The sequence below is a fragment of the Melitaea cinxia genome, chromosome 14 (assembly GCF_905220565.1).
Source record: "Melitaea cinxia chromosome 14, ilMelCinx1.1, whole genome shotgun sequence".
NCBI lineage: Eukaryota > Metazoa > Arthropoda > Insecta > Lepidoptera > Nymphalidae > Melitaea > Melitaea cinxia.
Window position 1 is genome coordinate 17,075,286 of NC_059407.1, and position 27,843 is coordinate 17,103,128.

General features: G+C 41.9%; 3 protein-coding genes across 3 annotated transcripts; all 3 read right to left on the reverse strand.

The window, feature by feature from the left end:
• Positions 1-1,357: 1,357 nt before the first annotated feature.
• LOC123659461 lies at positions 1,358-6,727 on the reverse strand. Its single transcript, XM_045594675.1, has 9 exons — positions 6,153-6,727; positions 4,748-4,879; positions 4,551-4,673; positions 4,096-4,383; positions 3,857-4,017; positions 2,981-3,783; positions 2,676-2,902; positions 2,419-2,592; positions 1,358-2,337 (listed from the first exon to the last, which is right to left on the reverse strand). Exons 1-9 carry the CDS (start codon positions 6,725-6,727, stop codon positions 1,803-1,805), a joined length of 3,018 nt encoding a protein of 1,005 aa, XP_045450631.1. The 3' UTR covers positions 1,358-1,802.
• Positions 6,728-13,066: 6,339 nt separating this feature from the next.
• On the reverse strand, positions 13,067-13,841 carry LOC123659775. Its single transcript, XM_045594952.1, has one exon. It carries the CDS (start codon positions 13,822-13,824, stop codon positions 13,285-13,287), a length of 540 nt encoding a protein of 179 aa, XP_045450908.1. The 5' UTR covers positions 13,825-13,841; the 3' UTR covers positions 13,067-13,284.
• A 183-nt stretch (positions 13,842-14,024) lies between these two features.
• On the reverse strand, positions 14,025-21,371 carry LOC123659463. The gene is made up of 4 exons (XM_045594676.1): positions 21,281-21,371; positions 21,059-21,193; positions 14,801-17,748; positions 14,025-14,033 (listed from the first exon to the last, which is right to left on the reverse strand). The coding sequence occupies exons 1-4, from the start codon at positions 21,369-21,371 to the stop codon at positions 14,025-14,027; spliced, it is 3,183 nt and encodes a 1,060-aa protein (XP_045450632.1).
• Between the last annotated feature and the right edge of the window lie 6,472 nt (positions 21,372-27,843).

Sequence of the window (27,843 nt, forward strand, 5' to 3'; positions counted from 1 at the left end):
CGGCGCCCGCGGCCCGCTCCCGACAAACCCTGTAATTACGATAACAACTCGCAAACTCAACAACTTCAAAACTTTATAAATAAACATCCATTTTTAAGATTTACGCTTCTCGCTACAAAAGAGGTACAAATTAATTGCACTACGAGTTCGGGCGTAGAGCGAACTTTCGGCGCTGAATATTTCATCGCATCGACCCGGTACTGCCGTGACGAAAGTTTAATAAATAAAAAAATTGTCGTTATAAAAAAATGGTCAAGTCTTTCAGAAATAATCATTTGTATCATCACAAACATATTTCGATTTTTTCTTTTATAAATGATACGAGTATACGAGTCTGGTGCAAGCTTTTAAAAGTTTCCACGTCAATCAGGTGAACTACTACTGAGACTCTGCTGTCCGTTCACACATCTGTTACATCAGTCGTATCCTTGCAACCAACTTATTGCGAAACTCACAAACTTTAAAATAAACTTTATGTGTGTATCATGTGTAAGTCCTAAACAGTCTAGTGTAGGTATCGGCGCGATTATGTTACACAGTGCAACTATTTAGAACTACTCTTTAAGTATAATTATGTATCTATATTCTTAAAACGTCAAAATAATTGTGTTTGCTCGCAAACGAAAAAAAACCGACTTCAATTACATCGACGAGTAATACAACGTAGATCGACGAAAAAATAGTCAAGTAACTACGCCATATCAAAGATTACTCAAAAAGCAGTTATCAGATCTCGATAAAATTTATATGTGACCACATGATAAACATCAGCTTTCGATTAAATTAAAAATTATCAAAATCGGTACACCCAGTAAAAAGTTATTGCGGATTTTCAAGAGTTTCCCTCGATTTCTCTAGGATCGTATCATCAGATCCTAGTTTCCTTATCATGGTACCAAAGTAGGGCTATCCCCTTTCTAACAAAAAAAGAATTATTAAAATTGGTACATCTAGTAGAAAGTAATGCGGTATAATACAACGTAGATCGACGAAAAAAGCGTCAAGTAAAAACGCATTATTAGATATAACTCGAAAAGGTATTGTTAGATCTCAAATAAATTTAAATGGGACCAAATGACACACACCACCTTTCGATTAAAAGAAAATTTGTCGAAATCGCTCCACGCAGTCAAAAGTTCTGAAGTAACATACATAAAAAAAATACAGTCGAATTGAGAACCTCCTCCTTTTTTGGAAGTCGGTTAATAAAGGTAAGCGTTTAATATCCGTGCTGGTAATGATACGTTTGATAGTTCTAAGTGTTTCAATTTCACATTTACGAGATTGTTGCACTCTTTTACTTTAATATAAAACAATTTCTTAAGACTAATATTAAAGGTAAAAAATGATAGTCATGTTTTTACTTCGAACTATATAATTATATGTTAGCGATCCACAACTCAGTGAAAACGAAGGACGGGACAGATCATCGAAAACATCGTAGAATATACAAAATAATAACAACGAAACGGAATTCTCCGCGAGAGCCGCTTAACAGAGCGCGCGCTGCTCGCCGCGGACGTCTGTACATTATTTACACCGCAGTCACTGGTTCACGTTTACGTGCTCGTTCTCGTTCTGACTTGCAAACAACACGGAACACAAAATACATGAAGCGGGATCGCCTTCGTTTAAAGTATTCGAATACACTAAGATAATCTCGTCGGCAGTGACGTTATCGAAATCGGCAATCTCGAGTGCGAACACGATGAGGTTAACAGTCAAGGAATCACTCGCGCGGCGCCCCGTCACACCGTGGTCTCGCGGTCCACGTGGATGTACTCGACGGAGCGCTCGCGACGTCAGGAGGACACGGACGAGGCGCGCGACGCGTCGTACAGCAGCTCCTCGGTGAGGCGCCGGCCGGCCGCCAGCGCGCCCAGCGGCCGCTTGCCGCGCGCGCGGCGCCGGCGCAGCGCCAGCGCCGCCAGCAGCAGCAGCGCGCCCGCGCCCGCCGCGCCGCCCAGCGCGCCCGCCGCGCCCGCGCCGCCCGCCCCCAGCGCCGCCAGCAGGCGCGCGCCCGCCCCGCACGCGCCCTGCTCGTCCGCGCCGCCCGGGCAGTCGGCGCGCCCGTCGCACACCAGCGCGCCCGCCATGCAGGCGCCCAGCGCCCCGCACGCGTGCTCGCACGCCGACGTGTTGGCGCCGCCCGCGCCCGCCCCCGCGCCCGCCGGCCGCCACACCTCCATCCACGCCAGCCGCGCCGCGCCCGCCTCGCGCGCCGCCCACACCACTAGCAGCGCCGCCTCGCGCCCCGCGCCGCGCGCCCACCACTCCTCCGTGAACATCTGCACCGCGCGCGCCTCCTCTCCGCCGGGGCACACCGCCTTCACGAGCCTGGAGCAGTCATGCGATTGTAATAAATTGACGACAGAGTAATCTATCAGTACATATAGTGTACAAAGCGCAGAAGCTCACCGCGACGAGTGCGCGTCGTAGACGAGCACGCGGTTGGCGGTGGGGCACAGCGGGGCGTCGGACGTGGGCGCGCTGGCCGGGAGCTCCTCGCCCCAGACGCGCAGGAACACGGAGCGGTTGCCGCGCGCCGCCACCAGGAATGGTGCTTCACCACACTCCGACATTTTGTTACCACTGAGCGTAACATATTTTTAAAGTTAAGACATTTTTTTACAATTGAGATAAACTGCGCTATAAATATGTGGTAGGATTCTAACTTGTAAGGGTAGACGAGATGCACGTGTTGCCCCGGAGGCGGCAGGCGGCGGCGCCCGGCGCAGTTGGCCGGCGCCTGCGCACGCGCCCACTCCCCGCGGAAGTGCACGTGCCGGTGGTCTTCGCCGGCGGCCAGCGTCGAAGCCACTAGCTCTAGCTCGAGAGCCGGACCCCCCGAAGACATAGCTAACGGCGCACTCGCATTGTCACATATACACCCCACTGGCACCTGAACGCAAATTACTTTCGATGACTAAATTAGTAAATACGACAGCTGTGGCGGCGAAGACGATCAGATGTCGCTTACCCTGTATCCCGGCCACGGTGATTCATAAATTCGTAAATGTGGAACTCGTAGTGGAGTATCATCGTCGTCAAAATCTAGAGGCGCGTCGCTGGGTCCCATGTCGAGCGGGTCGACGGGATCGGGCACGCACGCCGAGCGGCCGGTCAGCGGGTCGAGACGGGTGGAGCAGCGCGGCGCGCGGCCGAACGCGGCGGCCAGGAGACGCAGCTCTATACGAGAGCCGTCAGCCTGCAAGCGGTACAGGCACCGCAGACGCCGCGCGCCCCCGCGCCCGAACCACAGGGCGTTGCGGGGAGAATCGAACGCCCCCGGCATCGTCAGTCGCCTCGCGCACTCCTTGGGTTCGACGCGCACGCGAATCTCCGATATCGGCAGCGCGACACCTTCAAGACGAGAGTCCACGAACTCGTAGTGCATCGAGAACGCGAGCGGGTGCGTGGCAGTGCCGGGCAGTGTGGTGGCCGCCAGCGACAGCAGCGACGAGCCCGACACGTAGCCGTCGGGCGGCGCACAGGGCCGCGGCGAGCGCGTGGCGTTGGCCAAGGCGGCGCGCGCGCACAGCGACGGCGCCGAGTCGCAGTATCTTCCGAGCAACGTCGCAGCCTCGCCGGCGCCGCCGCCGTCCCAGATGCGCAGCTCCACGGCACACGCCCCGCTGGCGTCCGCCCCGCGCGCATACTCGGGCGGCAAACGAGGCCCCACTGTGGCCGCGCCCTCCTCCTCGCGTTCGCTACTCTCAGCTCGCCGCGCGTCCACTAACGAGTAATGTGTGAAACTCGAGAAGTAAACCCAAACGAGATCGCCTGTAGGAAACAAAAGTGAACCTTTTTAGCTTAAAACATTACCTGAATAACATATTTCAAGAAATGTGCTAACCTGGTCGTCCGTGAAACGTCCAAGTACAAGAAGTGTTCGGGGGAAGGGTGTGTGTGGGAGCGTGTAGACGTCCGCGACGTCCTCTCACGTTCAAGGCCGTCGCGTTCAGCTCCTCCTCGGACGAGGAAGCTTTCACGTGAAACTCACATCGCCGTGCTTCCCTTTGTGTGATAAAAGGCGGATAAATAGGTATTCAAATAACTATTTAAAATATAATCACAAATGTATTTCGTTCGAACCTAGCGTAGTCCAGGGAGTCGGAATCGGCGAATATGACATCGACGTCGAGCTCGAAGCCCCGCAGCGGGGCGTGCGCGGCAGCGGCGCGCGGCGGCGCGCTGAAGGGCGAAGAGTGGAAGGCCACGAGCATCTCGGGCCCGCGAGACGTCACGGGCGGCAGCCAGTCCCCGCCGCAGTACTCCACCAGCACGGGGTCGTCGGTGGACGCGCCGTCGTAGAAGATCAGCCGGTCGCGCTCGCCCGTGCACTCGCGCCACGCGCGCACCGCGCGACCCGTCTTGTTCAAGCTGCAACCGGACCGTTTCCGTTACACCTCGTGGTGATACGAGACTTACTAGCCGCAGCTTTGTGTAGGTGCTTCTTACAGTACATACGATGAACAAAACGAGACACTAATATACGAGTGTAAATAAATAATTTAATGTTTATAAATTTGTGTGAAACGACAACTGACCTGGCCATAGATATGGAGCGTTTGATTTGCATTTTATGGGAGTACTCCTGGCGCACGGAAATCATTGCATGTTTACAAGTGGGAATGTCCTTTTGTCGCAGGCTCCAGTAACACGTCACGTTCCTGTCGAGAACACGGCGTTGTAATGAAATGTCTTCTCGTTAACTGTTACAAGCACGAGTCGCCCAGCGGTTTACCTCGGATACATGCCGGGGTAGTTGGGGCTCTGCAAGCGACACGCTTTCCGGTGGCACTCCTCGTACGTGCGCGTGCAGTAGGTGCCCGGCGACACGGCGCCGCGCTCCAGCGGAGCCTCCAAGGCGCCGAATCTTTTACGTAACACGAACAATGTGACGCCTTTCAAACGAGTTTAAAAATGGAGGAAGTTCTTATTTCCATAGTATTTTTGAAGCTAAAATTCTTTAGAATCGTTGTGATTTTATACTTGAAGAAACGAAAATGCGTCACGATAAAGAAAGAAACACAAATCTATGAGAGAATAAGATAGAATACGTAACTGCTTAAAACGCGTATGCGCGTTTTGCATTCCTACAACTTTTCAGATCTCTCACTTCTACCGTGTGTGAATTGCACAAACACGTTTTTATTCCTGTTACTACATACGTTTTTACTGGATGTATCGATTTCAATGATTGATTCTAGATCTGACGACTACTCTTTGAGTTTTCTGTAATAATGCATCATCATCATCATCATCATTACAGCCTATACAGTCCACTGCTGGACATAGGCCTCCACAAGTTTACGCCAAAAATAACGTGAACTTATGTGTTTTGCCCATAGTCACCACGCTGGGCAGGCGAGTTGGTGACCGCAGTACGGGCTTTGTCGCACCGAAGACGCTGCTGCCCTTCTTCGGCCTGTGTATTTCAAAGCCAGCAGTTGGATGGTTATCCCGCCATCGGTCGGCTTTTTAAGTTCCAAGATGGTTGTGGAACCTTGTTATCCCTTAGTCGCCTCTTACGACACCCACGGGAAGAGAGGGGGTGGCTAAATTCTTTAGTGCCGTAGCCACACAGCACTAATGCATATCATCAAGTTATTGACTATTTGTTCATTTACCTACGTTGAATTACTTTTGATGTAATTGAAGTCGGATTTTTTTTTCGTTTTACATAACAATTATTTACTTTGAAAATGCAGCCATGCAGTTTAAATTTAAACTTATGTATGAAGGAAAACTTTGCCAGAATACATGACCCTTTAAAACTCAAGAAATCTTTACGTCTCGTGACGGATCAATTCTACATATTGTATCGACGAATGCCGCCTACCAGCAATGGAAATACATTTAACAAAGATATATCGAAGAATAATTTGACATTACTTGAATCATAAATATTTACCAGAGCTTTTTAATATTACTATCCATACACTAATATTATAAAGCTGAAGAGTTTGTTTGTTTGAACGCGCTAATCTCAGCGACTACCGGTTCGAATGGAAAATTATTTTGTGTCAGATAGTCCATTTACAGAGGCAGGCTATAGAACATATAATATATTAGTCAGTTTTATCTTCACATTAACGTGGGTGAAACTAGTTTTCTTAAATATATTATTTTGAAAACGCAACGCTAACCTCACAATAGCGTCGCGCTGAGCGAGGAACTTGTACCGGAGCCGGAAACCGAAAGGTTCGCCCAGGCGAGTGCGGAACAGCTTGACCGAGACGGTGACCGTGGCTGTCTCGCTGTAGTAGAGCGCGACGCCCTCCGCCGAGCCGCACCACGAGCCGCCCGTGAAGGGCCGGCCCAGCTCCGACAGCTGCATGTAGCCGTCCGGGCAGCCGTCCAGCGCTCCGCGCTCGTAGCGACCCACGCGGAAGTCGTCGAAGGCGAGCTGCACGAGGTCGCCGTGCGCCGCGCCGCCCGCCGTGAACGTGAGGTGGCACAGGAAGGGCGCTCGCGGGGCGCCGCGGAGCGCCAGCGCGTACGCCACGCCGGTGAGGCCGTAGTACGTGCGGTTGCACACGGAGCAGTGCGGCGGCTCGTCGCTGCCGTCCGCGCACTGCGCCTCGCCGTCGCAGAACGCGTCCAGGCGCACGCAGGCGCCGCTGCGGCACGCGAACTGCGCCACGCCGCAGCCGCCGGCCGCGCCGCGCGCCCACAGCGCCAGCGCCAGCGCCAGCGCCCCGCCCCACGCGCCCACGCTCATCGTGCCTCACACTCAGCGACGTGACACATTCACTCTCAACGTCCTGGTGTCCCACACTACGTACATTTTTACACCAACAGTTCGATGCTAAAAGCGATCACTACGCGACGTTTAAATGAGCGAATCCTTGCCCACGTGTAAGTTCACGCGCCAGTAAATGCAGCGCGTTACGTTTACGATCGTTCGACTTCATCGTCACCGTACGTCGGGCGCTACGTGTCGCACGATCTCATCCTCGCGCCGTCAACATAACACGAGAGACGTCTCTCACCCGAGCGGCGGCGACACACACATGACGTAACGCCGCGACACACTGCAGCGCGGCGGCCGCCTGCCGCCCGCCCCTCCCGCGATATCCCGCCCGCCCCGCCCGCCCCCGCCCCGACGCAGGCGCGCTGCACTCGGAGCGCTCGCCGCTCGGCAGCCGGAGCGCGCGGCCGATTGATCGAGCAAGCCCTCCGCCGCCGCCGGTGCCTCCGACGAAGTCGTTTCTCTGTTCTGTGACACGTGCACGACACGACCCTCGATTTTATATACTCGAAGAAATAGATTGCCTTTTACGAGTTCCGTACGTAACACTGCTACCTACGTACAAACCGAAAGTGAACGTTGCGTTACGATGGTTGAGCTAAAAATTACGATCCAGTGTAATCGTATCTTTAGCCTGCTTATTACGACTGTTACGTACATAAATGTGTAATATGTGTTATGCGGTATACATACGTAATACAGCGTAGGTCACAAAGAAATAGTCAAGTAAATACGCATTATCAAATATCTACATATCTATAAATGAATGTTTGTCTGCGTGTCCTTTATTGAATCGTAAACTAAATTGATCATGTCATGATCTTCAGCAAAGTTTGTGCATGAGCTCACAAAGGTTTCTAAATTGATACGACCAAAAAAATAAAAAAGCGTAGCAACGCGCACAGGGTACAGCTAGTAATATATATAAATTTTCAATCAAATTTAAATGCACGACACATACACCTTAAGATTAAAAAAATATACACTCGCATTGAGAACCTCATTTTTTTGAAGTCGGTGAAAAAAACTGGTAGTCGTGTGTCTTGTTCATTTAAAATAATTTAATTTAATCTATAGGTACATATAATAAAATGGTAGGAAAGTCAAAACTGTACATTGAATATTTTTTTAAAAGAATACTAGGGGTGTGATCTACAGTCGATACCGAAGCCAAAAATATGGTTTTTAGAATTTTTGTCTGTTTGTCTGTATGTATGTCCGGGATAAACTCAAAAAGTACTGCAAGGATTTACTTCAAATTTGGCACGAATATTATTAAGAAGTCGGGTCAACATATAGGCTACATATTATCACGTTATCACCTAAGGGGAACGAGCAGTGAACCTTTATTTCTTCAACGCATTCTGTAACAACGCGTAATCTAACGACGCATATTTGAATGTTGTTGTTATTATGTTAATAATAACCATGCTATAAGCTAGCTTCACACTATAAATATCACGCAATATAAGTAACTTAGGCCGATAAACATAATTAAATGAATATAAGTAGTATTAAGTCAATTTTACAGCAGTGCCATCTATGAGATTACAAAAACATCATCATCAATCCCTTTTTGGATATAAATACCTAATTTAAATTTGATCATGTAGGCGAGGTTAATAGTTGCTTTTAAAAGTTATAGATGAAGATGTGCATTTTCTTCTTAAAATTGTATCGTTAATTCGTTTCAGAGATGAGCAACACAATTAAAAAAAATGTTTTTATATAAGTTTTAAGCTGCTTCATCTACGTCTTATAAAATTCATCGAGTTTGTCTGTATCTAATAATAATAACAAACAGAACTCAAAAAGAAATGCATAAATTTATAACTAAATTTAAATTCGAAAACGGCACGCTATTGCTGCAAGCAATTTGAGCTAAATAACGAAGAAAGAGGAAAATCAAGCATGCCAGGCATATATATCATACAGATAAGACATGCTTATATTTTTTTACAGTACAGAATAAATAGTAATAGAGTTAGTATAATTGTGTTTGCTCGCAAACGAAAAAAAAAACCGACTTCAATTACATCGACGAGTAATACAACGTAGATCGACGAAAAAATAGTCAAGTAACGACGCGTTATCAAAGATTACTCAAAAAGTAGTTATCAGATCTCAATAAAATTTATATGTGACCACATGACAAACATCAGCTTTCGATTAAATTAAAAATTATCAAAATCGGTACACCCAGTAAAAAGTTATTGCGGATTTTCAAGAAGTTCCCTTGATTTCTCTGGGATCCCATCATCAGATCCTGGTTTCCTTATCATGGTACTAAACTAAGAATATCTTCTTTCCAACAAAAAAGAATTATCAAAATCGGTATACCCAGTAAAAAGTTATTGCGGATTTTCAAGAATTCCCATCAATTTCTCTGGGATCCCATCATCAGATCCTGGTTTCCTTATCATGGTACCAAACTAGGGATATCCCCTTTCCAACAAAAAAAGAATTATCAAAATCGGTACATCCAGTAGAAAGTTATGCGGTATAATACAACGTAGGTCGACGAAAAAAGCGTCAAGTAAAAACACATTATTAGATATAACTCGAAAAGTAGTTGTCGAAATCGGTCTACCCGGTCAAAAGTTCTGATGTAACATACATAAAAAAAAAAAAAAAAATACAGTCGAATTGAGAACCTCCTCCTTTTTTGGAAGTCGGTTAACAAAATAAACATTGACTGTTAATATTTTTGTTCGGTATTCATTGGTTTTATTATTGCTTCTTAATTTATATATTTTCATGTCTCATATAAACTTAAGTGAGATGTGGAACTAGCTATATATTTTTTTTACTCACACACAGCCATTTATTTTATGTTAAAATCTTGTAAAGTCATAACTTAAATATGTTATATTTTTTTATCATATAAAAATGTTTCCTTTTTTCTAACTAGATGGCGTTGGCGTCGAATTATATCGCGCTATGGTTTCGTTCATAAAAAGTGATGATATGAGTACAGATGTCGCCGCCTCAACCTAAAGAAACTGAAAATACCTGCGTTGCTACAACTTATCGTGTGTATTCTCCGTCTGCTTCAGTCACAACTTATGACTTAATTCAGCAGAATCACCATAAAGTCATTTATTCAAAACAGGCTGAAAATAAGCACTTTTTAACCGAGTTCCAAAAAAGGAGGAGGTTCTCAATTCGACTGTATTTTTTTTTTTTTTTATGTATGTTACATCAGAACTTTTGACCGGGTAGACCGATTTCGACAAATTTTGTTTTAATCGAAAGGTGGTGTGTGTCAATTGGTCCCATTTAAATTTATTTGAGATCTAACAATTACTTTTCGAGTTATATCTAATAATGCGTTTTTATTTGACGCTTTTTTCGTCGACCTACGTTGTATTATACCGCATAACTTTCTACTGGATCTACCGATTTTGATAATTCTTTTTTTGTTGGAAAGAAGATATCCTTAGTTTAGTACTATGATAAGGAAACCAGGATCTGATGATAGGATCCCAGAGAAATCGAGGGAAACTCTTGAAAATCCGCAATAACTTTTTACTGGGTGTACCGATTTTGATAATTTTTAATTTAATCGAAAGCTGATGTTTGTCATGTGGTCACATATAAATTTTATTGAGATCTGATAACTACTTTTTGAGTAATCTTTGATAACGCGTACTTACTTGACTATTTTTTCGTCGATATACGTTGTATTACTCGTTGATGTAATTGAAGTCGGTTTTTTTTTCGTTTGCGAGCAAACACAATTATTGAAGGTCAATTTTACAAAAGACAGTCTCCCTTTGTTACTGGACTTTCTGTAGATATGAAATGTACAGAAGAACGGGAATGTTATTTTAAAAGGTATAATCGTAGGTAAAAGGTTTTGACGACGACGTCGCGGGCAGCAGCTAGTCTAATATATAAAATTCCCGTGCCGCGGTGTTTGTTGCCAAACTCCTCTGAACCAGCTGAAATGATTTTTTTATGCATACTGGGTAGGTAGGTAGGTAGGCAATAAACTAACGTCTATTTTTATACTCCTTAATGATGAGGGTGACCCACACCTAAGTATAGTTTCTGTATGTTTTCGACAAAACTTTATATTTTTATTTTATTATGACTTGGCGTTGAAACATACATACAACCCTAAATTTTTACCCCTCTACCACCAACCTCTATTCTTAAATAGCGTTTAGCGGCAAGACAACGTTTGCCGAGTCAGCTAGTAAATTTATCTATTCTTCATACTAGCTGTGCCCGCGACTTCGTCCGCGTGGAATTTAACAAAAAAGTTAGGTATTGTTCATTTCGCAGATTTATAAAATAAAAGTAGCCTAAGTTGAAGTGCCAAACAGTACCTAACATCTATACAAATAAATAAAATTGGAGTGTCTGTTTGTAACATTAAAATAACCGCTTTTTACTAATCGCATATAGATGTATACACGGTACATATACCAAAATAACATTTTTTTACAATTTTTGTCTGTCTGTCTATTTGTTCCGATTAATCTCTGACATGGCTAGACTGATTTTGACGGGACTTTCACTGACAGATAGCTGATGTAATAAGGAGTAACTAAAGCTACTTTTATTTGAGAAATATTTTTATTTTGTAGCTCTGCGAGCTAAACAAGATATTTTCAATACCACGCGTATGAAGTCGCGGACACACCTAGTAAATAAATAAGTAATCTTTATGACGGATGAGGTGGATTTCTCTCGCTCATCGTCTCTGAGTACTCGGTCTACTGTGGGCTTCAGTGGTCAATGTTGGCACAAGATAACATAATTTATGATATCACCAATTTCTTATAACACAGGAATCACTTAGCAGAAAGGTAGTTGTTTTAGTAGAATGGTACGCAGCACGCAACGCTTCGCTTCAGCCTGTAATATCCCACTACTGGGCACAGGCTTCTTTCCCCATGTAGGAAAAGGATCAGAGCTTAATCAACCACGCTGCTCCAATGCGGTTGGCGGATATATTCCCTACTATGAGTAACGATCGCTATCAGGTGTACATGATAACAACCGGGACGGGATTCTAAGGTGTATGGTGTCACGTAAAGACGGATCAATGAACTTAATATACTTATATTACATACGCTTACTGCAGTAATCTAGGCGCAAATCTTAAGATATTACAAAAGGAAGTCCTCCGCCACCTCTGTCTGTCTCTCTGTCTATTTGGGATAGACTCGAAAGATACTAAACGAAATTCTTAAAAAAAAACCTCCTTGTCTCACGTCACACTCCAGGCCATACGGCCGAGACAACGCTCCGTCCCAACGTACATTGTTGACCTGGTTGACCTGGTTCCCATACCAATACTTGTTATGAAAGAATGTTAATGAGATCTACAGGTGAACCGCTCTTCTGTAGTTTCTTCCACAAAATGTTGTATGAGACCAGGTGGAAAGCAGGACTGTTGATAAAATATCGACATATCGAAATATCGATATTATTATTTAGAAATATCGATATTTATTACTAATATTGTTTTGGACGATATATCGATAGTTCGATATTGAAATTTAAATATCAATACTCAATATTTTGAAGTAAAACTTCTTTACGCAAGTTTGTCTTGGGGAGTAAACTGGGAAATACGTGATGAGAGTTACGAAAAGTGTGATCGGGCGAGGCGAACGGAAGTTGAGAGGAGTAGAAAGAGAGAGAGACTTATGTTTCGTAACGCTTCAGTCGTGTAGTCTAAAGCTTGCACGTTTTTTTTTTAAGTAACTTTTTTTTCTCGTCAATTATTTAAACTAGAACATCATAAACTTAATCTACTGAACTTTATTTACACTACATATTTTTTTTTTTTTTCCTCTTTTAGTTTATTTATTTACATACTAGCTTTTACCCGCAGCTTCGCTCAAACTGAAGCCATTAAATAAGTAGAGAGATTTTAGCTTTCGTAAAATATATATTTTTTAATAAAAAGTTTCCTATGTTACTTATTATACCTCCAAGAATATATGTACAAAGTTCCATGGTGAAAAGTTAATTAGTTTTCGCGTAAAAGCGTAAAAAACAAACATATGCACATTTATAATATTAGTAGTAATTATCCTAAAACGAAATGTAATTTTCGTAGGCACTTCTCCACGCAGAGAAAAGGAAACAACTTCATCATTATGGAACAGACATGAAGATATAGTAAACATTTCACTCTTGTGCTATCAGAAATAGCTGTTAAATATTTGATTTATTCTGCTACATCTATAGGATCTAAACGAATTGCTTCTATAATCAATCTTTTAGTGCCTAATAATCGTAATAGTCAAACAACTGCGCTTATAAAACAACGAGTATTTTTAACCGTGTTTGCGCTTACATGAATATGAATATGAATAATTTGTTAAATTAATGCTAGATTATTCGACTCCATTTTGATGGCTTCGATTCTCTCTTGCAAGTAAAGTGACGCCTGGGCAGGAACGGTGATACCAGTTGTAAAAAACTAATTTCTTGTGTTGCAACTTTGTAGAATAAAACTTTAACTTGAAATATATGTAATAATAAATCTTCTCATGAATGAAAGCCTAAACATCCTCCCCCGCGTTGAAAGATTTCCTTTCAACAGATTCGTCGTCCAAAAGTGGGCAGATGCGGGTGAGGGGTCTTCTAAGGCAGCCCCTGGTTGTGTTAACATCAGCCACTCGTGCCACACCATCAGGTCCATGGTAGAGACGAGCAACTCGTCCAAGACGCCAGCATAAGGGAGGCAAGTTTTCCTCTTGAAGTAGGACCAAATCTCCAATCTTCAAAGCTGGTCCATACTTTGTTCGCCACTTGGAACGTTGTTGCAGTTCCGAGATGTATTCTTTGTGCCAGCGCTGCCAGAAATGTTGCCTTATTTGTTCAAGACGAGCATATCGTTGGAGTGCGGTCGTCTTCTGTTCCACTAGCTCAGGTGCAGGTAATGCAGTGATTGGTCGTCCAATAAGAAAGTGCCCTGGAGAGAGGGGAAGAAAATCGTTAGGACTAGAGGATAAAGGACACAACGGGCGACTGTTAAGGATACCTTCCACCTGTGCAAATAGTGTGCTTATCTCTTCGAAAGTTAAGTGGGTGTTACCCATAACACGTTTAACATGGTATTTAGCCGATTTTACGCCGGCTTCCCAGACACCGCCGAAATGAGGAGCATAAGATGGTGAGAATTTGAATTTTATTTCCTCTCCAATCGCAAAATCTAACACTGAATCAGAATAGGATTTTAAAAAAATAGCAATTTCTTTAGCTGCTCCTACAAAATTGCGACCAAAATATTTCCAGCGGCTTACCACGCCTAGCAATAAAACGGCGTAAAGTCATTATGAATGCGTCTTTGGTTAAATCGCTGACGGCTTCTAAATGTATGCATTTGTAGCGAAGGCAAATGAATAGACACAAATAACATTTTACAAGCCGAGCTCCGCGACCCCGTCTATTTAGTATCATGAATGGACCCGCGAAGTCGATGCCTACAGTACGAAACGGAAAATCGACTGTAACACGTTGTGATGGCAAAGTTCCCATGAATGGACTTAGAGTTTTACCTCGCAGCCGTCTGCATGTGATGCACTTTTGAACTGTGCTTCTAGCTAAGCGTCGACCATTGATAGGCCATATCTGATCCCGTACAGAAGCGAGCAGTAATTGTGGGCCTGCGTGTAAATTTCGTAAATGACAATCTTCAAAAATGAGCTTAGTAAGATGATGAGAGGCATGTAAAAGTATCGGGTGTTTTCTATCATAGCTTAAATTAGAAGCATCTATACGACCACCGACTCTAATTAAACCGTTTGCATCAATAAATGGAGACAAAGATAAAATGGTTGACTTAGAATTCATCAATTTGTTTTTAGTTAACGAATCATATTCTTGTGGAAATAGCTGTTTTTGAGCTGTTATACATAAATAATAAAATGAATCATTCAATTCCTCAATTGTAAGTTTACTGACTATTTTATTTTTAGGATTTTTTATGTTATAAAGAAATCGCTTTACATATGCAACTACGCGTTTTAATTTATTAAGCTTAGAGTAATTTTCTATATTTATGACAGAATTCACTGAATTTATTGTAGCTGTATGTGATTTTATTTCCGGTAAAATAGAATCTGAATTTTTAATTAATTGTGGCCATTCACACTCTGGTTTTAAAAGAAATGAAGGCCCTGACCACCACAATGACATATTAACAATTTCATTGGGTTGTACTCCTCTTGATATAAGATCAGCAGGGTTCTCAGAGGATGGAACATAACGCCAAGAATTAGCATCTGTTAACTCGCAAATTTCAACAATTCGGTTGGCTACGAAAGTTTTTAAATTACTGAAGTTGGCTCGGAGCCACCCAAGGACAACACTAGAGTCACACCAATGAATAAGACGTACATTTTGATATCTTAAAGAATCAATAGTTGTTTTTACCAATCTCGCAGACAATAAAGCGGCGCACAGCTCAAGCCGTGGTATTGTCATTGGTTTTATTGGCGCCACTTTGGACTTTCCACACAACAAAGAAACGGTAACATTACCTAGAGAGTCAAGGGATCGCATATATAGGCACGCCCCATATGCAGACTGAGATGCATCGCTGAAAGAATGCAGTTCAATGGATGATGGTGAATCACAAAGTGTGCGTCTAGGTATGTCTAGTGATTTTAAACAATGCAAATTATCAGCAAATTTTTTCCATTCCAAATTAATATGATCGGAGACTGGTTCGTCCCAAGTTAGTTTTTCAGTCCATAAAAGTTGTAATAATAATTTAGGTTTGATTATGCATGGACTCAATAACCCAAGAGGATCAAAAATTTTAAATGATGATGATAATATGAATCTTTTGGTTAACACATTACTTGAAGGTATCTGTATAGAAACATGCAAATTATCTGTATTGGAATTCCAACCTAACCCTAATGTATTTAATGAATTACTAATGCTTAAATTATCATTTGAATCAACTACATCAGACTGATAAATTGCCTTTGAATTTGATCTATATTTTCTTAAATTAAAACATCCCTTCCTAAGTGCTTCAACTACGAACTTCTGTATATAGAGAAGAGTATCTTCTTCATCTGCACCAGTTATTAGGTCATCAACGTAAAAGTCGTGTTGAATAACTGTTTTTATGAGATCGTCATCACATTCCTCCCCTAGTTGCCAAAGGCACCGAGTACTCAAATAGCTGGCACTTCTAAACCCGTAAGTGACAGTATTTAATCGATACGTTTCTAAAGGTTTTGACTCATCTTCTCTCCACAGTATGAGCTGCAGATTACGATCCTCTTCATGAAGGAGAATCTGGCGGTACATTTTTTCTATGTCCCCTGTCAAGAGATATTTATACTGTCGGGCTCTTATCAAAATGGAAAAAAGAGAGTCTTGAATATTTGGGCCCTTTAACTGTATGTCATTTACAGATAGACCTGAGGAAGTGCGTGCCGACCCATCAAAAACTACTCGTAATTTTGTTGATTCGCTGTTAGCTTTGAATACAGCATGATGGCATAAAAAATATGATGTACCTAGATTTGAAGTTGATATTTTTTCCAAATGGCCTAACTGTGCATATTCATTAATAAAATTGCTATATTGTGATTTCATTTCTGGTTTCTTATTTAATCGCTTTTCTAAATTAAGGAAGCGCCTTTTCGCTAGTGTATAAGAATCGCCCAACACATCGGGTGTATTAGCTAATGGGAGCCTAACACAGAATCTACCCGTGGGGAGACGGTATGTATGATGAATAAAATGGTTTTCGCATTCTTTATCTGTATCAGATAATATTGGATCTTGAGGAACTGATTCTAATTCCCAAAATTTAGATAATTGTGAATCAATTTTGTTGAAGTAGGATAGGTTAGACAGACATTGATTATATTTGCTTTTATGAATATCATGAGTAGAGGTAGAGATAGGGCCTCCGATCAGCCACCCTAGCTTGGAACTTCTTAATTTAGGATTATTAGGGCCCAGAGACTTCTGCTCAGAGCCTAAGATGTCCCAAAATACATCGGCACCAATAATAATTTCTACTGGTGCGGGTTGATCAAAGGTCGGGTCTGCTAACTGAATGTTTTTTGGTAATTTGAATTGCTGAATATTGATGGATTGAATAGGGATTTCTCCTGAAAGATTCTTTAGTACTAAACATGAAAGTGAAATACTAAAATCTTTGTTAACTAATGAATTGAATTTCAAATTGCATGACTCTGTGACTTTATCACAAGAGTTGTTGCCTATGCCTATAACGTTGATTGTATGGATTGGATTTGAATCTAGCGACAATACTTGTTTAAGAGATTGAGTAATAAATGAAGATTGGCTGCCGCAGTCCAGCAGTGCGCGGACTGTTTTGCTTTGATTTGTATTAGGATTTGTTACATTGATTAATGCTGTAGACAATATGATTTGATTAAAGTTTTGTTTAGAAAAATTTGCTAATGAATGATTATTACTAAGATTAGTATCGTTTTCTACTGTAGGAATTTTAGAACTAGTTTTGTTTTTGGTGATGCGCAAAAGAGTATTGTGTCTCTTATTACACTCACGGCAAGGTCCTAAGTGGCATTCACGAATTGAATGCCCAAATCTTAAGCAATTAGGACACAAGTTTAACTTAGAAACTTCAATTTTGCGTTCTTCAACATTTTTGCTTAAAAATATAGGACAATTATATATTCGGTGATCTCCTTTGCATAGAACACAGCGATAATTTATTTGACTTGTGGCTGCAAAAGATTTTAATTGTCGTTCGCCAAAATTATTTTTACGAATTAATGGAATTGCAGGTCGTGACTGAGACAATATTTTATCTGGTTTATTTCGATTTAAACTTTCGAGAACATCTGAACGATCGGATAAGAATTTGTGAAATTGTTTAAGTGTGGGTACATCATCCAATGTATTACGATATTCCTGCCACTTAACCATAGTAACATTGTCTAATTTTGAGGATACCATATGAATAATGAGCGTGTCCCACTTGTCAGTGGGTTCGCCTAAAGTAGCTAAAGCACGAAGGTTTTTTGTTACATGATCTACCAAAAATCTAAGTGATCTTTCTGATTCACGAGCCACTGTATTTATGTTAAAAAGAGCACTGAGGTGATGAGTTATAAGTTGTTTTTTGTTATCATAACGCTCACAAAGCAAAAGCCAAGCATCGTTATAATTTGCCTCGGATATTTCAATGTTAGAAACTATACGTGCAGCATCCCCCTCCAAATATGATACCAAATAATGAAATTTATGAATTGACTGAAGTCGATTATTGTTATGTACTAGTGATAAAAATGAATCCCGAAAATCTAACCATCTGAAATAAGACCCATCAAATTTGGAAATCTGAATTTGTGGAAGCTTAAAGTTGACCTCGTGACGATCATGATTACAACAAGAATGTTCAAGAACAGTTTGATCTTCGCGCGGCGAGCTAGTGTTACTTGTGTCTTTCTGATTATTCTGAATTATTTGTAACCCCGTTGCAATAGTAATACAAAAATCCTGTTCAATATTATCACGCTCGATAAGCTCGCTGGTCATATTCTCAAAATTAAGTACTTCTATTCGTGATTGTAGCATATCAAAATCATCTGACAGTTTTTTTAATTCTATCTACCTTTAATTGTAATTCACCTATCTGAAGCGACGTCAAACTAATCGAGGAAATAGAATTCAAATAAGTTTTAAATTTAGTAATGCGGCCTTTTACAGAACTACGTCTTACGCATAGATCCTTCAACTCCTTTGCATTAACTGTTGAGATGCTACTAGCTTCGGTCATTGTGGTTATTTAAATTTATAACTATTACAAAACCAATACAAATACTTAATTGAAATAAAGTGAAGTGATTATGAAAAAAAAAAAAAATATATCTAAATGCAAAGAAGTGAATAGGCAAATCGAAAATAAATTAGGTAGGTAGTTAAAAAAAATAATGTCTCACGCTCCTCAATTCGACGATGCTCAGGACTCCGCTCGTAAACAAAAAAAAAATGTTCGCAGCAAGCACTGGTTACCGCTCAGCTGATCCACTAGCTGCACCGGTCGGCCAGCGTCAAGCGTACGCGCAGCATTCGAAAATCCTGAAGTATTCGGCGAATAAATTAATATGATTTCCCGTCAACACTATTACGTTAATTCGTATTACAATTTTACATTAATTCGTATAACTCGTATATAAAAATAACAAAAATATAATACTGTTCATCTATTGTTAAAATAAGTAACTTTTTAATATTAAATTTACTTTATTGAATAATTCTTTGTTAGTTTTACTATGGTTTTATTAAATAATTAAATATTTTACGTCTAAAAATGTTGATTCTTAATTGTTTTTAATGAAATTAGAACGTAATATAACTTTTAACAAAATGAATGTAGGTAGATAAAACACGTGTTTCGTACATGTTAATACTTGCAATTTCTGTATTTAATTTGCACAAGTGAAGCTGGAATTGGGTATAGGATGATGTGATGGATAGAAAAAAGGATTTTAGGGAATTTAGGGCACTTATCTTAGTAAGCTGCGTGGTCCACGATGGGTTCTGCGCACCAAGCTAAGGTCACGCCGTAGCCGCCCCTTCCGATCATTTTTTCAAGTATGATTGTTCTTCTGATTAAATGAATGAATTGACTGCTGTTTCAGGATCAGGCCTTTGGTTCTAATTAGTAGTTAAAGTATATCTTGAATTTTGAATCTTGATTATGATTATTGATATGTAAAATTTCATAGGTGATTCTTGTTGATTTTAATTTTCTAATCGTTCATCTTGCAGATTCGTAATCAACACGGTCGCCAAAAACTTGTTTGCGCTTACATGAATATGAATATGAATAATTTGTTAAATTAATGCTAGATTATTCGACTCCATTTTGATGGCTTCGATTCTCTCTTGCAAGTAAAGTGACGCCTGGGCAGGAACGGTGATACCAGTTGTAAAAAACTAATTTCTTGTGTTGCAACTTTGTAGAATAAAACTTTAACTTGAAATATATGTAATAATAAATCTTCTCATGAATGAAAGCCTAAACAAACCGACTTCCAAAAAAGGAGGAGGTTCTCAATTCGACTGTTTTTTTTTTGTTCTTTTATTTTTATGTATGTGACATCAGAACTTTTAACTGGGTGGACCGATTTCGCCAATTTTTTTTAATCGAAAGGTGGTGTGTGTCATTTGGTCCCATTTAAATTTATTTGAGATCTAACAACTACTTTTCGAGTTATATCTAATAATGCGTTTTTACTTGACGCTTTTTTCGTCGACCTACGTTGTATTATACCACATAACTTTCTACTGGATATACCGATTTTAATAATTATTTTTTGTTGGAAAGAAGATATCCCTAGTTTAATACCATAATACGGAAACCAGAATCTGATGATGGGATCCCAGAGAAATCGAGGGAAACTCTTGAAAATCCGCAATAACTTTTTACTGGCTGTACCGATTTTAATAATTTTTAATTTAATCGAAAGTTGATGTTTGTCATGTGGTCACATATAAATTTTATTGAGATCTGGTAACTAATTTTTGAGTAATCTTTGATAACGCGTAGTTACTTGAGTATTTTTTCGTCGATCTACGTTGTATTACTCGTCAATGTTATTGAAGTCGCTTTTTTTTCGTTTGCGAGCAAACATAATTATTGAGTAATCTTTGATAACGCGTAGTTAATTGACTATTTTTTCGTCGATCTACGTTGTATTACTTGTCGATGTAATTGAAGTCGGTTTTTTTTCTTTTGCGAGCGAACACAATTATAGTTTAAAAACAATTATAGTTAATAAATGGGTACATAATTATCTTTTGTCGTTGATAATTATTGATTATCTTTTGTTTTTTAGTCGAACGAATAGTAAGTAAAATATTTTTTATTGCAGCACACAGTAATAATGTGGCAATATGTTTATAATCATAAGTATAGTTTTAAGGTGTGAGTTCAAACAAGAACTGAATAAAATTTTCAACGTCGCAGGCTTAGATTTGAGCGTTGAGTGTTTTTTTTTTTCACATAGCTCATTATACGTCGCTTTTTCAAAAATAACCTCTAAAGAAAACATGTTTGTATTGTCTAATGACAAAAAAGCTGTAAACGTTGTGTAAAAAGACATTCTGTAGTATATTTAGTATCAGCATTGCCCGTGCGAAGCCGGGACGGGTCGCCAGTTTATAACTAAAAAGCAGCTAGGAAAAAAGTATTTCTGTTTTGCCGTTGTCGTTCTCCTCTCTCCGCGTTCTACTTCCTGTCCAAGGTCGTTATGAGCCTTCATACGCCAAAAAAAAAAATTCTTTATGTAGCTATTATATAATCACCGGTTTTGTTCGCCACTATATAAGCGATCGTGGCGAGTAGTTCTTCCTTTTCCTCGTCTTCAGCCACGGCCAGATTCGGGGTGCAATTTTTTTTGGGGTCCTTGGCGAAGCGGTCACTTGCGGTACCGGTTGCCCCTGGGTGTGACCACGTGGCGTAGCGTTGTTAAGGTTTTCGCTAGGACCCTAACATTTCCAGTTCTAAACGTCAGCAGTTCGTCCTACCTCCCGTTTTCGACCCCGGTGTCAGCAGGCGGCGCTCTTCTACAGCGTTGGCATATGAGTGGAGCTGCGAGTGCGGAGCCACGTGGTGCATCGGAGACCCGAACCGGCTAAGTGCTCTTATTTCACCCCCAACTATGTGCCAGGAATAGTACGAAACCACGTTCTAGAACTTCAGTTTTATAAATTTGTTCTTATTGTTAAAAATTAAGATAAATATGAGAGTTCATAATTTTAATTTCAGCATCTTAATTGTATTTTTAAATTTAATCTTACGAAGTGTGAGTTATGTTTCACGGTAATAAATTAATTTAAATGTATTATTTTTCTTTAAACATCCTTCGATCCAACATTTAATTTTTTTTTTTTTTTTTTAGTTCGCCGCTTTAAAAGATAATATTCTCTAAAATTATTATTTTAATGCGCGACAGTATATAATACGAAAAAAACAGGATAGAATAAGAACAATTTTTTTTTTTTTTTTTTGGGTATACTACACCTTATAGTATATAAAGAAAACCTTCCCTTGACTATTTAAATTAATTCACAGTAACAAAAGTCTGAGGTCATAAAAACCAGACAGCACTAAAACACCAACTCATAATACTTTAGTATTATGAGTTGGTGTTTTAGTTAGTATTTAACAATACAACTCTGAACTACAGCAAGAATGTTAAGAATTTGGGAGTAACGCTAGATCAGTTTCTCTCCTGGTCACCTCAATTAACTGAACTTAGTAGAAAGATATTTGCAGCCGTCGGGTCACTTCGTCGTCTTCAGTTCTTTCTTCCTTTGCCTACTAAAATTGCACTAGCCCAATCACTCCTTTTGCCGATTCTTGACTATGCAGATGCATGCTTCTTAGATCTTACAGAGGAGCAACTGAATAAGCTTGAGCGACTCCAGAATCTTTGTATAAGGTTCGTATTTGGCCTTCGCAAATACGACCACGTCTCCGATTTCCGTAAGAAACTCAAGTGGCTCCCGATTCGTTTTCGCAGGAATACTCATGTACTTTCCCTACTTTACTGTGTACTTTTCAATCCTGATGCCCCTCAATATCTTAAAGAACGGTTCACGTATCTTTGCAATTCCCATGAACGTTCCCTTAGATCTGATTCCAATTTACTTCTAAAAGTTCCTTCCCATAAATCCTCCTTCTATTCTAATTCCTTCACTGCTAAAGCTGTCCGCCTTTGGAATTCTCTTCCGCTTTCAATAAGACGTGCTTCTACTCCAGCCTGTTTTAAGCAACGTTTAAAGAAGTACTATATGTCCCTTAACATACAATAATATTCAGAATTTTAACATGCATATTTTATATTATCAATATATATTTTACAATTATACACGTATATTAAAACTATTTTGATTATTTATGTATGGATATTTGTACTTGTATGTGTATGTGTATGAATTAAGGAATCTATTATACACTATTTTTTTTTTATTCATCCTTAAGGATATTGTACGCTTCCTATCCGTCGCTACTATATCATGTCCTGTGCCCAAAGGTTATCTGGAAGAAATCGCTCTTCAGCGATAAGATCGCCTTTGTACATCTTTTTGTTGTAATTACTACTGTTTGTTTATATTTTGGTGTACAATAAAGTATATATTATTATTATTATTACTTCCCATATTCTCTCGTAATGTGTGAAAGACAATGTAATATGTTTTTTTTTTTTTTTTTTTTTTTAACGTCATTTAATGTAGTCACGATCGACCTATTAACGAATAAAGTAAGAGATTCTTTCTAGTGCGCTAGGCTTAAAGATTTATATGTTATCAGTGCCATCTACCGTCCTTAGTATCAGTAAATATCTTACATTTACAAATAATGAAATATATATGAGAATAAATAAATACATAGGGTAATATAGAATATAGTTAAACATGCATAATGTGTTGTTATATTTGGACTAAATAATAGTCTAACAAAACATAGTCTAGTGTAATAATATTAATTATTATAACGGTAAATCTTCACCGTGCGTGTCAGGTCAGGCAAACAGTCTTCTAAAATATTTAAATATATTACTTATAAAATATATATATATATATATATATATTTTTTTTCCCACTATGTATTCTGATTCCCACTATGTATGTTGTATTTTTATCACTAAATAAAGAAATAAATGAAACATAAAATCGGTTTGTCGTCTTCACACTAGATGGCAGTGGCTGTATTTTAAATCACGCTAACGTTATGATAATTTTAAATTATATGATAATCGATGGTTTGGTGGTTTGGTGGTTTGGTGGTTTGGTGGTTTGGTGGTTTGGTGGTTTGGTGGTTTGGTGGTTTGGTGGTTTGGTGGTTTGGTGGTTTGGTGGTTTGGTGGTTTGGTGGTTTGGTGGTTTGGTGGTTTGGTGGTTTGGTGGTTTGGTGGTTTGGTGGTTTGGTGGTTTGGTGGTTTGGTGGTTTGGTGGTTTGGTGGTTTGGTGGTTTGGTGGTTTGGTGGTTTGGTGGTTTGGTGGTTTGGTGGTTTGGTGGTTTGGTTAAGATTCGGTTAGGTTTCGGTTAGGTTTCGGTTAGGTTTCGGTTAGGTTTCGGTTAGGTTTCGGTTAGGTTTCGGTTAGGTTTCGGGTAGGTTTCGGTTAGGTTTCGGTTAGGTTTCGGTTAGGTTTCGGTTAGGTTTCGGTTAGGTTTCGGTTAGGTTTCGGTTAGGTTTCGGTTAGGTTTCGGTTAGGTTTCGGTTAGGTTTCGGTTAGGTTTCGGTTAGGTTTCGGTTAGGTTTCGGTTAGGTTTCGGTTAGGTTTCGGTTAGGTTTCGGTTAGGTTTCGGTTAGGTTTCGGTTAGGTTAGGTTAGGTTAGGTTAGGTTAGGTTAGGTTAGGTTTCGGTTAGGTTTCGGTTAGGTTAGGTTAGGTTAGGTTAGGTTAGGTTTCGGTTAGGTTAGGTTAGGTTAGGTTAGGTTAGGTTAGGTTAGGTTAGGTTAGGTTTCGGTTAGGTTAGGTTAGGTTAGGTTAGGTTAGGTTAGGTTTCGGTTAGGTTAGGTTAGGTTAGGTTAGGTTAGGTTAGGTTAGGTTAGGTTAGGTTAGGTTAGGTTAGGTTAGGTTAGGTTAGGTTAGGTTAGGTTAGGTTAGGTTAGGTTAGGTTAGGTTAGGTTAGGTTAGGTTAGGTTAGGTTAGGTTAGGTTAGGTTAGGTTAGGTTAGGTTAGGTTAGGTTAGGTTAGGTTAGGTTAGGTTAGGTTAGGTTAGGTTAGGTTAGGTTAGGTTAGGTTAGGTTAGGTTAGGTTAGGTTAGGTTAGGTTAGGTTAGGTTAGGTTAGGTTAGGTTAGGTTAGGTTAGGTTAGGTTAGGTTAGGTTAGGTTAGGTTAGGTTAGGTTAGGTTAGGTTAGGTTAGGTTAGGTTAGGTTAGGTTAGGTTAGGTTAGGTTAGGTTAGGTTAGGTTAGGTTAGGTTAGGTTAGGTTAGGTTAGGTTAGGTTAGGTTAGGTTAGGTTAGGTTAGGTTAGGTTAGGTTAGGTTAGGTTAGGTTAGGTTAGGTTAGGTTAGGTTTTTTTTTTTTTTTTTTTTTTTTTTTTTTTTTTTTTTTTTTTTTTTTTTTTTTTTTTTTTTCTATACCTCCAACATGGGGGTCGGAGCACGTTTTCTGCAATTTCTCTTTCATTCCAGTTCTCGCTTTCATGCCTCTCGTACTTTCATTCCGCATACTTGTTCTTTCTTACATACATCTCTCTCTTACTCGGGGTGGGTTCCCCACTACTGTTTGGCCTACTTTATTCTGGTTATCTTACTTATCATTTCTAGCTCTAAAGGTAAATGATTACACATAGTTTAGTTTTATATTATTTTTTGTTTTAACAGGGCTGTTGTTTTTCAGTTGTTATTTTTTACATAAAATTTTTATTTGTCTTGGTGATGTTATCATTACCATTACAAACTTATATTAACTCTAACAATCTCTTAATTCTATAATTTGTTACTCTTATACTACAGGATCTTAATTCTATGCTTAACTATCTTTACAAGTTTTATATTCTTAAATAATACGTGTACTTACTTACTAACAAATTATTTATTACTGTTGATCTTAAGTTTTATTACATTGAACTTTTAACTAAATACTAAGACTTACTTGCAAAAAACTGATGACTAATTCTAACACTAAAAATTTAACTACTTAACCTATGCTATCTACCTATATACTTATTATATAGAAATAGCATAATTGCCTGCCTTTTATTGAATAGCGACTAATTTAAATGCCTCCGCGTTATATTAAGTATAGAACTCGCCACCAAGTTCGCAGACCCTTTGTAGTATAAGCTGCCCCGTTCAACTTGTTGCAGGAGTTCTGTGCGGTGGTCGGTGGCCCCGTGCTCCCCTCTTGCTCTGCGCGGGTCTTGTTCCGCAACAAACATATAAGTTTCCTCCGAAGCCAGGACCCACGCAGACCGTGGTTAGGTTAGGTTAGGTTAGGTTAGGTTAGGTTAGGTTAGGTTAGGTTAGGTTAGGTTAGGTTAGGTTAGGTTAGGTTAGGTTAGGTTAGGTTAGGTTAGGTTAGGTTAGGTTAGGTTAGGTTAGGTTAGGTTAGGTTAGGTTAGGTTAGGTTAGGTTAGGTTAGGTTAGGTTAGGTTAGGTTAGGTTAGGTTAGGTTAGGTTAGGTTAGGTTAGGTTAGGTTAGGTTAGGTTAGGTTAGGTTAGGTTAGGTTAGGTTAGGTTAGGTTAGGTTAGGTTAGGTTAGGTTAGGTTAGGTTAGGTTAGGTTAGGTTAGGTTAGGTTAGGTTAGGTTAGGTTAGGTTAGGTTAGGTTAGGTTAGGTTAGGTTAGGTTAGGTTCTCCCGGGGTGGAGTGTTGTGGGCGGTCTCGCTGGACGTGACCAACGCCTTCAACTCTCTGCCCTGGGAGACGGTGAGGGTGGCGCTGGGATACCACGGTATCCCGCGCTACTTGCGTAGGCTCATCGGAGCTTACTTTGCGGGAAGGGCGGTAGAGTTCCCGATAGGCGGCGGCGGTCTGTCGAGGCGGTCCATGTCGTGCGGCGTTCCGCAGGGTTCGGTCCTCGGACCGCTCCTGTGGAACATCGGCTACGACTGGGTGCTCCGCGGTGCCACGTTGCCGGGAGTGTCGGTCATCTGCTACGCAAACGACACTCTCGTCACCGTTCGCGCCGGCGGGCACCGCGAGGCGGGCCTCCTCGCCACGGCCGGCGTCGCGCAGGTGGTGGCCAGGATTCGGGCTCTCGGGCTGGAGGTCGCCTTGCAGAAGACGGAGGTCCTGGCCTTTCACGGGCCGAGGGCCGCTCCTCCGCCCGGGACGTCGATAGTCGTCGGGGGTACTTCGATCGCCGTCGGGTCGACGATGAAGTACCTGGGCATCGTTCTCGACGGTCGCTGGAAGTTCGACGAACACTTCCGGCGGCTGACCCCGAAGCTTCTGGCCGCCGCCGGAGCGCTCGGGAGTCTACTGCCCAACCTAGAAGGGCCCGCCGACAAATGCAGACGCCTCTTCGTGGGCGTCGTGCGTTCGATGGCGTTGTATGGCGCTCCGATTTGGGCGGACGCTCTCTGCGCGCGGAACGTGTCGCTGATTCGCAGGCCGCACCGCGCTATCGCGCTGCGGGCTGCGAGGGCGTACCGCACGGTGTCCTACACCGCATCGTGTCTCCTCGCCGGCAGCCCCCCGTGGGAACTGGAGGCCGAAGCTCTCGCGTCGGTCTTCTGGCGCGTGACGGAAGCGCGCCTGAGGGAGGAACCGCCTCGTCCGCAAGAGGTCGTGCGATGGAGGAGAGAAGCTCGTGACGGCCTCTTCCGGAAGTGGTCGGAGAATCTCGAGGACCCGAACGTAATTACGAGTCGGGGGCTGGTGGCGGCGATTCGGCCCGTTCTGCGCGGCTGGGTCGATAGGCGACACGGTGCGATGTCGTTCCACTTGGCGCAGATGCTGACCGGGCACGGCTGCTTCGGTCGCTATCTGTGCCGAGCGCTGGGGCGGGAGCCGACGTCGGAATGTCACCATTGCGACGCCGGCGCCGAGGACACGGCGGAGCACACGCGCGCGGTCTGCCCGGCGTGGTGCGAAGAGCGCGCCGCCCTGTCGGCGGCCATCGGAGCGGATCTCTCGCTGCCGGCCGTGGTCTCGGCCATGGTCGGCAGCGAGGAGAACTGGAGCGCCGTCTCCTCCTTCTGCAGCGCCGTGATGCTGCGGAAGGAGGCGGCGGAGCGGGAGCGGGAACGGGATCCGAACTCGCTTCCGTCTCGTCGCGGTAGACGCGGTCGGCGGCGCAGGGCCTACCTGGCCAACCTGCAGCCGCCGCCCCCGTAGTTTGGATCAGCGGGCGATAGGTCGGGGGATCTATCGACCGCATCGCACGATCCCGAGGAGGACGGAGAGAGGCGATCTCTTATGTGTTCAAGAGATCCTCTCTCGGGTCGCTGTCGCTTTTGCGGCGACGACGACGGGCCCTAGTCTGGGCAGGCGCCGGCGGGATCGCGAAAGAGCTTTGTGTCCTCGCGATCTCGCCACAAGCGCATAGGCGGAACACACGTGTGGTTTTTGTTCAGTAAGAGTCTGACTCCCCTCCGAGCCCCCCCAACCGGAGGGTGTCCATGAAGGATT